The sequence below is a fragment of the Podarcis bocagei genome, assembly GCF_964188305.1.
Source record: "Podarcis bocagei genome assembly, chromosome: 8".
Classification (NCBI taxonomy): Eukaryota; Metazoa; Chordata; class Lepidosauria; order Squamata; family Lacertidae; genus Podarcis; species Podarcis bocagei.
The window spans coordinates 47,051,632-47,066,095 of NC_138133.1; the positions used below are offsets into that span (position 1 = coordinate 47,051,632).

The 14,464-nt window shown below is 41.7% G+C and overlaps 1 protein-coding gene across 4 annotated transcripts in view; it reads right to left on the bottom strand.

The window, feature by feature from the left end:
- Nucleotides 1–13,013, bottom strand: part of OSBPL1A (oxysterol binding protein like 1A) — a 69,110-nt gene extending 56,097 nt beyond the window's left edge. Inside the window, exons 1-5 of one of the 4 annotated variants that reach the window (XM_081206783.1) lie at nt 12,863–13,013; nt 4,466–4,591; nt 3,656–3,741; nt 2,382–2,456; nt 2,050–2,161 (exon numbers count right to left, since the gene is read on the bottom strand). In XM_081206783.1, the coding sequence (XP_081062909.1) occupies nt 2,050–2,161; nt 2,382–2,456; nt 3,656–3,741; nt 4,466–4,591; nt 12,863–12,902 (439 nt within the window). In that variant the 5' untranslated portion in view covers nt 12,903–13,013. Of the gene's footprint in view, nt 1–2,049; nt 2,162–2,381; nt 2,457–3,655; nt 3,742–4,465; nt 4,592–11,289; nt 11,437–12,862 lie in introns of those variants that run through there. The other 3 variants (XM_081206785.1, XM_081206784.1, XM_081206782.1) reach the window with 3 other exon arrangements.
- Nucleotides 13,014–14,464: the final 1,451 nt, after the last annotated feature.

Consider the following 14,464-nt stretch of genomic DNA (forward strand, 5'->3'; position numbering starts at 1 on the left):
GGGAATGAGTTGTTAGAACCACTACAGAATTTGGCAGCAATAGCAGAAGATATGGATAAGGCAAGTGATTCATTGAGCCCAGGTAAGGGCAGCCCTGGGAGATCAGACAAAGGTCCCACCTAGTGCAGTGCCCTGTTTCCAACAGCTGCTAGCCAAATCGTTCCAGAAACTGTGCAACTAGAAGGTGAAGGCATCTTACCTTCCCTGTTGCTTGTCTCCTGGTACTTGTAAATCAGAGTAACATGAAGGTTCAGCTTGACTGTCATTGTAAATAGCCACTGATAGACCTCCTCTTCTCCATAAATTTGTTCAAGTAGAGAGGTCATTATCATCATATATTGTGACAGGAAACTCCGTGAGTCTGAACTATGTGCCAATCTTTCACTCTCACACAGCATGTTGTCTCCCTCTCTTTCTCAAACCTGTGAAAGTTTTATCCTTTTCTAAGCACGAGTGTCTCTAGTTCTCACAAACTGTGTAGGCAAGTTGTAACCTAGCTTTCTTCCCTGACTGTAGAAAAGTAGCCTATCAGAAGCAATTGATCACGTGGGAACTTTAGGTAGAACTGACATTTACATTGGCAAATACTAAACCCTCCACTTAAGTTTCAACAAACTGGTTATAGCTGACAAATCTACGTGGGAAAGGTGCATTGCATGATACTGCAGGCACCTTATTAAAATGCTATTCAAGCTTCTGAAGTCAATGTTAGAAGTGACTCAAGTACACATTTCTCCTATCCTAGGACAGAAGAAGGAAACGTGCAATTGATGCCAGTATTAAAAAGAATGCTGACTCTGGGCTGCATCCAACATTAGTTCTACTCAGAGCAGGACCATGAAAATAAACTTGGCTAGCTTAGGTCTATTAATTTCAGTGGGTTCATACCTAGTAGAACTTAGTGGATTCAACTCCTTATTTCTAATGTCCTCAGACAATTCAAATAAAAGTTTCAACCCATGTTAGATTGTCTGCTGTGTGTCTCAGGGAATAGTGCCCCCTAAATTAACACTGGTCTCTGCCACAAACCTTAGGATATACACCATAAGTTGGAAAGTGTTTTGAGGTCTTCTAATTTGAAGGAACTCCTTGTATCACCTCAGACAAATATGGCATATGAAACAATGCACAAGGGGTCTTTTATGTAAAAAGAGTATCCAATTCAAGGAAGCCACCCTAAACATAATCGGCAACATGTGGCTTAGAACATTCTTTACAAAAAAATAGAACTGGTTTCATAGGACACACAAATCATATATCTTATAAGATTTTTTTAAAAAAAGTAATTTGGGATAAAGGACATTGTACTTGGTAAGCCCCACTGAAATCAGATTTGATTGTGTTTGTGTGTGTATATACTTTTCTGCAATAAATGGCACTTTACTGCCTTAAAAAACAACTGTGAAAGACTCAACATTTATTGAATACACCCATACAACAGCCCACCTATTGAAATGGTCAAAGATTGTATCACTTATGGAGGAAAGAAAACCCATCAAAGGCTCAATAACGTATTACCGTCGCAACTAAATTAGAAGTTTACACATGCAAAAAAGCTTAAGTTATGTGGGTTATGATACACAAGGCCATTGTCTCCTTTTACATCAAGCTCTTGGGAAAACCACAGATTTCCGGTGTGCTAATTGTGAACACTAACAGGGATGCTGCTAGGTACTTAATAGCTTCAAGGCACAGGTCCTTGGCAAAATTTGCATATCTATGTGTCAATGCAATGTCAGTGCAGAGGTTTATCATGTGAACCAGCAACTACCAAGCAGTTTTCTTCACATCATCAACACATTTCTAGTGTTGTAAAAGCTTTGCAGCAGGGTCTAATCGTGCCATACAGGATGTGTTCAATGCAGACACAGTTTCAAGCAGCCACGACAGTGTTTATCATTAGGAAAAAGAAGTGCTCTGTCACCTTGGCAAAATAGTCTCTAAGAAGGATGAAGACATCACCACTGTTCATACTGAATGATGCAGCAGCAAAGCATCTTTACCAGAATGCCAATTCTCTAAAGTTCATATATCTTACAGAATGGATACCTTCCAGCATCTCTCTTATTTCTTTATCATGTGTAACATCTTTTGCAGTTTGCCCATTCCCGTTAACAATGGAAGTATCGGCTTCGTATTCCAAAAGCAGCATAACTACCTCCTGAAAGACAAAGTTTTGTTGCATTATCTACAGAGACCTCTCCCTCCTTTTAGCCAGTTTACTTTTGCTTTGTACTTTTGGTCTTGGGAAGTGAATGCCACGTATAATTAAACAGAACAAACATTTCTAACAGGGAAATTACAAGGTGTCTGTGACAGGGAGAACAGTCACAAGGAACAATGGTACGCCTCTGAGAAGAGGCTGAAGTTGTTAATTTTACCTTGCGCCCAGTGAAGGCTGCACGATGCAGTGGGGTATCTCCCATGTCATTTAATACATTTACTTCAGCACCAGCCTATAAAGAAAGATTGTTTAGTAGCGCTCGCATCCAAGAAAATTGGTTTCTGACCATTCACACAAACTCTATTCTTGCTTTCAATGGTGCATACTTCCACATAAAATCTGTTTTACCTGGGATAGTGACAGGCTGTATTAGAATGACAGTACTCCAAAATTTCTAAATAGAAAGTTTAGCCAGCATAGTAAAGACTTGCTCCATGCCAAACTCATTTTAAATTAACATTTTCCAAAAGGTGGTTTGGCCAGCCTGCCTTACCCATGTCCACTTGCTATGCTCTGTGCTCAAGTGCAAGCTATATTGGTCTTGATCTGAGCTCTAAGCCCTCTGTGTTTGGGAAGGTAACAATTCTTGTGTGCCAGTCTACTTCATCGCCACCTTTAATCCAGTTTGTTCAAATTGGATTCAGCTCATTTTCTTTCTCAAAAGGGTTACAAAGAGGTCAGATCAAGCTACACATGCAGCAGAACTAAATGGATTATGTGGTTTAACAATTACATAGACATACAGAATTCAAAATTAGAGCCAGGAGGCCTAGATTTCATTCCGAACTCCTGCTGGTGACCTAAAGGCCTATGGGCTAACCGATTCAACTTGGTTTCTTATCTTTCAGACTCAGAAACCACCAATGCCATTTATTTTAAATACTGGGATTAATGCTGAAAACCTTTAGCTGAAGGAGCACTCTTACTTGCATCAAGAGTCCTTTATACCTTCACAGATAAGTGACACAGCTTGAACATTTTAATCAGTTTGAAGCATGATCCCTTCTAGTCCACTGTACTTGCTAAGAGTATCAACATGTTCTGCTTCATGTGTGTGTGCATGTATGCATATACACATGCGCGCGCACACACTTAAAGTAGCTCAATTGTACTATTTGAAAATATGTCAAGGGTTCCTGATTAGTGCACATAGTGGACATGCAAGGGGGTGTTGGGTGTGATGAAGTGTTGAAGCCAGAAGGTTTGATAAAGATTCTGCCCAATTCATGCCCACTATGTACAACAGGAAACACCTGCACAGTGCAATGGGGACATAATAAACTTCTGCATACGGTTTCAGCATCTAACTATTTAAACCTTTTGACCTACAAGTTAAACATTTCAGTGTTAAATGCTAATTGCTTTGGAGGAGAAATGCTGATTTCTGTTGCACAGAAAATATTAATTCATTAGAAGATTACAAGTTTATACCTTCAGCAAATCCTTGACAACACTGGTGTGCCCAAAGTAGCATGCAAGATGAAGAGGTGTCCATCCCAAGTTAGATTTGCTTCTGCCTGAAGATACAATACAAAACACGACAAATCTAAACTACAGCATCCCTTCATGCAAGCAAAGTTATATCATCCAAGAAAACTGAAAAAGATCCTACATGATTCTGCACTGCACCAATTTAAGATGCTCTCACATGTGTTTGATAGCAATTGAATTTATATCATCCTCAGTGAGAAGTAAAAGCATTATAGCAGTTAGACTTGAGTTTCAGACAAGGACCAGGAAAACATGGGCTCCCCACTCAGCTGGGAAACCTTTGGCCATTCGCTATCTTTCAGCTTAACCTTAATCTCAAAAGGATTGCTGCTATGATAACGAACATACAGCACTCTTTGGAGGAAAGGTGACATTAAAAAGGAAGGCCGAGTTGCTATGAGTTTCGCTAATGGCTTTAGCTTAGCTTTTGTCTGAGGGAGTAGATCATAATCCATCAAGGCATTTATTCAAAACATAGTTGGCACTTTTACAAAGCAGTGGTGCCAGATGACACAAGGTCTTTCTGCTACCTTCTCAAAAATGTATCTTTTCCCGCAATGGATCCAAGAAGCTACACACCGTATTTTGATATGACATCTGGCCTGAAATATTCCAGTATATTTTACATTCTCCCAAGGACTACAAGAAGACCAATATCCTGCAGTAATGTATACATTTTGTTCCAATGAAGCCATGGTGTCAACACTTATAAATGTCCCAGGTGTTACTCAAAAGGCTGCCTATACTAACCTTTGCAGTTGATGTTAAAGACGGCCTCTCCTTTGTCCATAGTTCCCAGCAGCTGCCTGATGTCTTCACTGTGTCCATTTCTAGCATTGTGGAGAAGCTGCTGTTCTGCCTCAGTGTTCATCTCTACTAAAATACAGATAATTATTTTATTTATTTGTATAATTGATATCCCACCCCCTTTCCCCTAAACAAAGGAGTACTCAGTGACAACATTCACACAAAAAAATAACAATTAGCAATTAAAAATACATTAGAACCCAGCACACAGAAACAGCATGAACATAAGGAAAGCACTGCTGAAATTAGAACAGAGGCCTATCATGGCAGTCCAACACCTTGATCCCACAGAGGCTAATTTGAGTGCAGTAACACTCTCCCCTCTTGTGCTTCCCAGCAACCAAAAAGCACACCATCTCCAGTACTAGAGGTAGCACATAGTCTCATCTTCTATTTCATAATTCCCTTTTTATAGCCAACCAAGTTCATTACCACAAGATGTATTAATGCATGCCAATTCCACAGTTCAATTACGGTGCATATTTTAAACAGATTCTGCTATGTTAATTAACAAATAGAATTGCCTTTGATTAATTAAGAACATTAGAATGACCTGCTGGATCAGGCTAGAAGCACATCCAATCCAGTATCCTGTTCTCACAGTGGCTGACTAGATGCCTATGGAAAGTCCATAAGCAAGACCAGATCACAACAACATTCCCCTGACTTGCGATTCCCAGAAACTGGTATTCAGAGCTATACTGCCTCTGAGAGTAGAAGCAGAACATTGTCATCATCGCTAGCAGCTGATTAAAGCCTTATCTTCTATTCATTTGTCTAAGATTCTTTTAAAGCCATCCAAGTTGGTGGCCATCACTAACAACAACAACATAATTGTATACCACCCATCATCTGAAGATTCCAGAGCAGTTCACACCTGCTTTACCATTAATAGTTATAACAATCCCAATGCAGCCTAGATTGCTGTTCCTAAATGGCTAAGAGCAGCATGGGGACAGTGATTTGGGCTACATTGAGGTCATGGGTGGGAGGACGGCAAAGCATCCCCTCCTCAGTGATCCTGATGTAGCCAAAATCAATTGGCTGATCAGCTGGAAGGGGTTGCATGAAGACCATATGTCTGAGTGCAGTATCAACCAAAAGCAATGAATCTGCACTTGTTTAGAAATATTTTTAATAGGGTACAGTAGCTCAGGTATTTAAAAAGTCCTGTATGGATACATATGCAAGCAGCTCCATGTGCAGCCCATATTTTGACCATATGTGTATGGTTTTGTGCTCTCCAGAAGCTATTCTAGTACCCCTCAAATTTCAGAAATGGGTTTAGGGTCATCTGATGCCTTTCAGATGATCTGGAGGGCATGTAGGTGGTCTATGCACAATCCCTGTATATCAATAACTGTCTGACTAGCCATTACAAAGAATGTTGCTGGTGGCACAACCCCACATTTTGGACAATCAAAGTTGCAATATATAAACTTAACTGAATCTCTGCACAATAGTCAGGACTTTGTAAGATTGGGGTATATCTCATCATCTAGGTTCATTTCAAGGGTCTATTTGTGACCAGTGTAAGTTGGTCAGAAATGTTTCCAGTGCCATTAAAAGTGTCATCTGGATTCTGCCACTTCCAACATATACATGGCATAGTTAAGATCCTTGCTGCATATCTAACAGACAAGTTTGAACCTGCCTTCTCTTCATTCCATGACTCAGCATTACCTAGATGATTACCATTTAAGTTAAGCAGGTTTGTTTGGGCATTAATCAAAATTCTCAGTTGTAGTAGAATGCAACTTAAGGGTTTCAAACAGAAAACTTACGAATTTCACATTTCTGTAGTGTCCTCAGGTGAACTAGACTGGTAATGTATTTATTTGCAAGAATTCCATTGGTTCAACAGAATGGTCCAAATACTCAGAAGTGTATTATTTAGGTTTATGGAGGCTTGCTAGTGCATGAAGAACTGGAAGTGCCGCTCTTGAAACATGCTTAAGTGTTCCAGGCTATTATATTATTACTCTGCAACCCTCCCCACCTCCTCACACTCAAGGACTCACAAGGTAACAGCATATCTTCTAGAAACAGGCAGTTTAGTAACCTTTTCTACTCTGTAGAAGCCTCTCATTTAAGCAAAGCAGTATGCAGAAGATATTGTTCACAGTTGAGCAAATGTTGCACATCAGGATCTGTGATGAAGATATATTAAGGGGATGTTGTAGGAGAATTAGGAACATAGGTAGTTGCCTTATATCTAGATCCTTCTAGACAATAGTGAGCTAGTGGCTCACCAAGATTTCAGATAGGAGTATCCCAGCCCTACGTGAAGAAGTCAAAGAGTCACCTTCAGAATTTTGCATAGAAATTGTGTACTATATCCACTGAGGTACAGTCCTTCCATTTTTGGTCCCTTCTTCCCACCCCACCTCTCTTGCTTAACTGCATCCTCACTAATCAATTGCAGCATTATAATGAGTTTTTAAGATTTCCAATATTCCACCACTCTAATCACTTGCAACCATGGGTGCAACCAGAGGGGCAAGCTGTAAATAAATAAAAATACTTAACTAACTGACCAATCACATCACAGATAGCTCAGTTCTCCCCCCCCCCCTATAAATCCTGGCTTCACCCATGCTGACAACTATCATAGAACAGGGCACATAGTGACTCCAATTTTGCCTTCTTATGCAATTCCTTATGAAGGAAGGTTTGGGCAATCATTGTGACTTCTGGTAGGTGATTAGTTTCCAGTTATTCAGTCTTTGACTCAAACAGCAAAAGCAGATCAGCACATAGGAGTATAGCAGCAAATCAAAGGGCACTTGGACCACCAGGATTGTACCTATAAACACTAGAGCAGCCTTTCCCAACCCTGGTTTCCCAGATGATGTTGGATTACCACTTCCATCATCCATAGCAAGCAAGGGCAACAGTCAGGGATGATGGGAGTGGTAGTCCAACAACATCTGGGAACCCAAGATTGAGAAAGTCTGCACTAGGGACTAGGGGAAGGGGAACCACTAAAGCAGGGGCAGCCAACTTGGTGCTCTCTACAGACTGTTGGACTAGAACTCCCATCAGCCCCTGCCAACATGGGCAGTACAGTGATACCTCTGGTTACGAACTTAATTCGTTCTGGAGGTCCATTCTTAACCTGAAACCGTTCTTAACCTGAGGTACCACTTTAGCTAATGGGGCCTCCCACTGCCGCCGCACGATTTCTGTCCTCATCCTGAGGTAAAGTTCTTAACCTGAGGTACTACTTCTGGGTTAGCGGAGTCTGTAACTCAAAGTGTTTGTAACCCAAGCTACCACTGTAGCTAGGAATTATAGAAGCTGCAGCCTAAAAACATTTGCAGGGCACCATATTGGCTACCCTTGCTTTAAAGTATGCAAATTATATAATACAATGGACCTACCTATCATTTGGTAAGCTCTTTGGGAGACATGTCAATGTTTGAATGTGTTTGCATTGTGATCTTTCAGATCAGTGAGAGAGCTCCTATACATTGTTCTAGTAGATGGCATTGACTACTTTATCTTTAAATCTTGATAGTTCAGGGTTTCTGCATAATCAAGATCATGCTGGTGCTGCAGTCACCACACTCCTAGAAAAAGGTTCAAAGTTTTGTTTTTAATCAAGTGATAAAAATATCCCATTGCATGTCAATCCTTGTATCCTCAAGGACTGAAAAAAGGAAATAGTATGAGGTTAGAAGTCTGGAGTTTTTTTATTTTAGAAAAGGACACATTGCCACTGTCATGCTATCCTTTCCTTTTCAACTAGAACTAATGCTTTGATTTTAGCATGCTTGTTTTAGCTGAGACACTGACTTTTACTAATATCATGTGGCCGGATCTAAGTATCATGGGGGGGGGGGTGGCCTGCATGTGACTCACTTGTAAGCTACACATTATTCCCCATTGGTTTAACAAGCAACGAAGCTGGCCTTGCTGCTGCAGATTTCATCCCATTTGTTCATCAATTAAGTGTTTAGTTATATATATAGAGAGAGAGAGAGACTGTCAGACTGTATGATTTTATTAGCTCTGTCTGCTGTTACTATTAATATGCTGCTGTTACTATTTTGTTTATTTACTACTACATTTCAATGCCACCCTTCCTGCAACAGTGTACACTGTTCTCCTTAATGTATGAAAATGTGGAAGAGTAGAATACTGTATGTATTACTACTGCTACTACACCTACTACTAATGAAAATGCTAAAGTGGAAACACACCAGACTGAACATGATTTATTTAATTTCCCCTCTGTGCAGTTTTTGGTGTGTGATCTTGAATTAAATGATGCCTTTTTTATCACACTCCCAAATTTTATGTGCCTCCACACTCCCAATTCAGCACTATAATAAATGGATGAGATAATGGAAAGCAAGCTGTGGAAATACAGGCATGTTTTCTCACTGACCCAACTCTCTGTGCTGCCTGCAAGAAGGATATTAACTATGCAGCTTGCACAGTTCAAACAGTTGTCTATGCCAATTGCTGTTTTATCTGTATGGACCAGATGGAAACAACACTAGCTGAAGAACCACACACGTTTAGACTACAGGAATTAGTGAAACAGTATCAGACCCTTAAACTGGAAAACTTCAAATGCATCCCCAAAATAAGCCGTGGTGAATTTAATGTGACTTGCTTGTACCAAGTCTAATATGCCAATTGTCATTTTTCTGCTGTAAGCTCGCAGCTCTCCATTTGGTAGGGTATTTGCATTTGCTGGATACAAATAAGAGTGATTGAAAGAACAGTGTAGCATTATTGCCTACACTGGTAGGAGAAGGGTGACTAGAGGATGCTGCTTCCCCCCCCCCCCCAAGCTCTGTAAAAAGGAGCAGAAACACTGGCAAACACAGAACTGTCAAGAGCTCTAACAGTTGGATATGTTGAAAGAGCGCTGCTGGATCTGCATAATGCCAGTATGGGATGTTTCGTCATCTTTCCTGCTCCATGCAATGTTGCACAGTCTCCATAAGGATCAAGGAACAGAATGCACTCTGTACAACGGCCTCACTCCTCCGTGATGGGCATGATAACACAAAACTCTGATCTTGCCAATAACAGTGCCCTGAAATCCCTGTTGCATGATTTAATTACTGCACCCACTGAATAAGAGGTGGTTTTAGAGTGGCATGACTGGTGTGGTTGCACTGGGTACCTCACTGCAGGGGGTGCCAAAACTATGCTATACAACAGAGTGTGGGTGTGTGCCAAATTTTACAATGCCAATTTAGGTTTAAAAGAAGATAAGACACTAGTTAGAATACTCCATCTGTTTGATAGTCTTCTCACTCCCTATCTTACATTTAGCCATACACACAAAAAACACAAGAGCCAAAAAGTCCTGTGTGGATGTCCGAAAATGTGTGTTCAATCACTGTACAAATGGGCTTCCATTTTAATTTTAAATACACACTGGTTAATTCTCATGTTCAACTGCACATCCATCATAATAGTTTCTGTGATGACTTCATGTTACAACTACAGTGGTACCTCGGGTTACAGATGCTTCAGACTACAGACTCCGCTAACCCAGAAATAGTACCTTGTGTTAAGAACTCTGCTTCAGGATGAGAACAGAAATCGTGCTCCAGCAGCACAGCGGCAGCAGGAGGCCCCATTAGCTAAAGTGGTGCTTCAGGTTAAGAACAGTTCCAGGTTAAGAACGGACCTTCAGAACAAATTAAGTACTTAACCCGAGGTATCACATATGCTCAGAGGTTTGATTATTATAGTTATCACAGAATAATAAAATCACAGAATTGTGTAGTTGGAAGGAATTCCAAGGGTCATCTGTTTCAACACGATGCAATGCAGGATAAACTACCTTAAGGAGAGATATGAATAAAACTGCATATTCTAGGACTCAACATACACACAGAACCTTAATATACGAGTGTATGCATATCTATGAGTAACACGTGTACCAAAGGCACTTCATCGCACCATGAATGACCAACACCTTAGCAAATAGCAGGAAACGGAATTCTGGTGGGTTTGCAACCTCGTGCCCCCCCCCCCCGCCAGCCATGTCTGTTTCTCTGACAAAAAAACCGAGCCCAGCAAGTAAAGCTCCTCCTAAGATGCGACAGGCTTCAGATACTAAAATTCCCCATGCTATGCTGCCACTTTTTCAGCGGTCCAATCAAAAAAGAGATAAAGGCTTGTTGGCCCCTCTGAACTTTCGAGTTCGAAAGGCAGCGAACTTAGCCCGCAAAATTAAAACATCTTGTCACACGTGACGGTTTTTGGTAGGGTGGAGGAACGCTCCCCCGCCCAACAAGACGCAAGCAATTGCTATATAGCAGGACCCGCACTTCTGCGCAAAGCCTGCCCGGACCTCCTGCGCCCCGCTCTGCTATTATTGCACATCCTGAGAGCGCAGCCAAGGGAGCGGCCCCGCCGCTTGCACTTGGCAGGAGCGCGCTCGCCACTTGCAACCCCCGGTCCCCGCCACTCCGAAGCGCGCTGCAGCTGCCAGCCAAGGGGGTGGGTGCTGCTGGGGAGCGGGGTTCAAGCAGGGCAGCACACCCCGAGCGAGGCAGAAAGCGCACTCACAGGTTCTGGGAAGAAGGCGCAAACTCCCATCCCCAAACACAGAGTGAGGGGGAAGCTCCTCAGCTCCCCACGCAGCCCCACCTAGCAAATCAGCAGGCGCGCGCGGAAAGGAGGCGAGGGGGGAAAGGAGGAGGGGGGTCTCTTTGGGCTTGCGCTTTCTACGCCTCCAACACCCCCCTCCCCTCGTGTGTGCGCGCACTCTCCACCTCCCCTCTTTCTCTCACCGCTTCGGGCGGCGGCGCCAGGCCGGCAGCTGCGCAACCCTTTCCGACCAGCCGCGGTCCGCTCCGCGCGCCCCCTCCCCTCGGCTTCTCTTGTAGTTCCCACTCCCGCGCACGTGACCGCGTGGCCCTCCCGGCCGCGCTCCTCCTCCTCCTGCCAAGATAAGAGGCTCCCGGGAGGCAGCGGCGAGAGCGGAGAGGCAAAGCTCCACCCAGCGGCGGAGGCGCGCGAGGCACTCGGCCGGCGCTGAGACACCGGCACCCCTTAGACGCCGCAGGTTTTGTTGCCCCACCGCCCCGAGGAAGTAAGGGAACCGCGGGTGCTCCTGCCACCTCGTGAACAAGAGCAACACGTCTTTGCAACTAGGCTCCAAAGTCCCACCTGCCTCAGGCAGCGCGGCCGGTGCAGAGCATTTAGGGAAGTTTTACCTGGCAACATCTGGGTCACAGGTTCCTCATTCTCACCTTGAAGGGCTTGGGTTTAGGCAGGGAGGCAGGGGAGCAGCTGCCCCGGCCTGCCCCCTTAAATCAAGTAAATAAAATACCTTACTAAAAGTAGAAATAATCAGAATATTTGAAATTGAAATACAGTACTCCCTGGGGTCACTTCAATGATGTTGTGGCACATCCTAGTGAAGATGTTGACAGATTTTTCTGAGCACTTAGGGTGAAAAGAAAGTAATTTGAAACAACTGTTGTTGAGACATTTCAGCCTGAATCTGCAAGCCAGAGCCAGCCAGAGGATGATGACAGGTGGGTGTCCTGCACACACACACACACACACACACACACACACACCCAAACCCAACATAAATCCTGACTATGCCCATGGCAGGGCTTGGTTCTGCAAGGATTTGAATAGCTGGACCAGAATGCACAACTGTAATTGCTTATTGTGTACAATAGGACTTCTGGAAAATAAGTGCTCAGAGGATTACAGCCTAACTGCATCTCGATAGCAGCCCAATGCTATGCAGAAGTTAGGTATCCCTGAACCCAATGAGATAGTACTGGACTGCAAGACTCACTCTTAAATTGAGGTCTGTAGTAAATAGTAAGTTGTGTAAGGAGTGCCTGCAGAATTACAGAGCTAAGCAAAAACGAAATGTTTTGTGGCACCTTAAGGCAAACAGGTTTTATTTTGGCATGAACAATTTGATCCACCAAATCACTTTCCACATGTATATTTACTGAGGAAAAACTCTTCCCACCTGACAAGCTTTTACAAGACCATTTCCAAGCCTTACTGTGCAATATTAATAAATACTTTAGATTATTATTTCATTTCTACTAATGTCTGCAAGATGTTTTGGAGAGAATATGTAGAGAAAATCTTCATATAGATAGCATAATCTGATTTTGATATGAGCTTTATAAATGAGCTGAGGCATCTCATTAAAACAGGCTTCTCAATAAACTTTTAGAAAAAACTCATTTTTTTTAAAACAAGGACAATGAACTGAATGATAAGCTATAACAATGCTAGAAAAATAAATGGAACAGTGGAAAACAGGTTTTAACTGCTGACATGAAGCTTTTAAAAATCTACACTAAATGTTAATTATCATTTTCTTACCTAGTATTTTTATTTGCGTCAGAAGAAGACCCTGTGGCATGGAATGAAATAAATCCCAGACTGGTTATATACATGTGCTCCTAATTCCTACATCCAGTTTTCTGCAGTAGCTCATAGTGTGTTAACTTGTGCCTTCAGCACTTGAGAATAATTTTGCAATAGCTGTGATAATGCCAAAACTGCAGACAGATCTGTAGTAAAGTGTTGCTAATAGTTACAGACTATAATAATGTGCCAGTGTGTTGAAACAAAGTAATTTCCATTTCCCATTAGATAATGTACTGCAAAAGTAGGCCAGGAGCTACAGCGCCGTGAGAAAATTTGTCAAGAGTAGGTTGTTCCTTGACTAGACATGTTTAACCCGAAGGAACTAGAAGCCAGAAAGATGCAAAGGAAGATGTAATGAGGTGGGCGGTTTTTATTAGTGGTGTTTGGTTCTTCTTATTAAAATATAGTGATAACATTGTGAAATAGCATCACATAAAAAGTACCAGGAAATTGAATGTTATGAACATTACAAAAACTATACAAAATCTATGCTTTTATGGTACTGGTGATGCATATGTAGAGTTCTGGCTATCACTTTCTTGAGTAGGAGGTACAGAGAAGGGGGCAGTATTAAAACAAAACTACCTATCAAGGCCTTTGAAAGCCTGTGTTAGTGAAGCATGCAGCTTATCCACACTTCCTTGGAAGCAACACCTACAGAGTTTTTTAAAAGGCTTAATTTAATGTAAATATGTATAGGACTGCATTTTAGAAGGATGTGAACACTTCATTTCTTTTCTTAAAGAGATAGCTCAGAACATTACACATTATTTTGAAAAGTGAATGGAACAACTGTTGTATTTTGGTTGGAGTCTAGCCAATGAAATAATCTTGCAGAAGTTTGTAAACAAAACAACAGAACTACAAAAATGGCTCTCAGAGCATAAGCTGTAATATCAAGGAGCTTTCAAATAAAAGTTGCTGCAATGACATAATCACAGCCTTGGTCTATGGAATTTACCACCGTCAAAGTTCATTATCACAATGGTGATAATAGATTAAGGAGATTAGATAAAGTAATGAGGGATGGATATTTCAAGAGAAACAAGATAACAGGACCAAGACTCCATTCCCATACCTAAGTAGTTAAGTACGCGATCAGGAAATTATTTCCTGTGCTTTTTGATAAAGAATATTGGGGTAGATAGATCACATCATTCTGATTAAGCAAGGCTGTATACTTTAACATTCTTCTCTTTAATATTAACTGCATGGTCTTTTAAAATCATGCCCACCTATCTTGTTGCTCGTACTTTATAGAATAACACTTTTGCAACACACACACATTTCTGTCCTATATTTAATATTACAATCCTAAATAAATGTTCCTTGTGATGCTAAAAACTTAATTCAAATTAAGTTTAAAAAATGAGATGTTTTGTTTACTTTCAGTAACGACTTGACTCACTGCTTACATAATGCACCAGCTGGCATAAGATCCTTGTGTAAAATGTGTTTAGGATGTGCTGATGCTTATCTCTCCTGGAACTCTTACCATTCAAAAATGAGTTTAGCTATCATGGATACTCACAAGGAGTGGCTGAGACCTCTTCC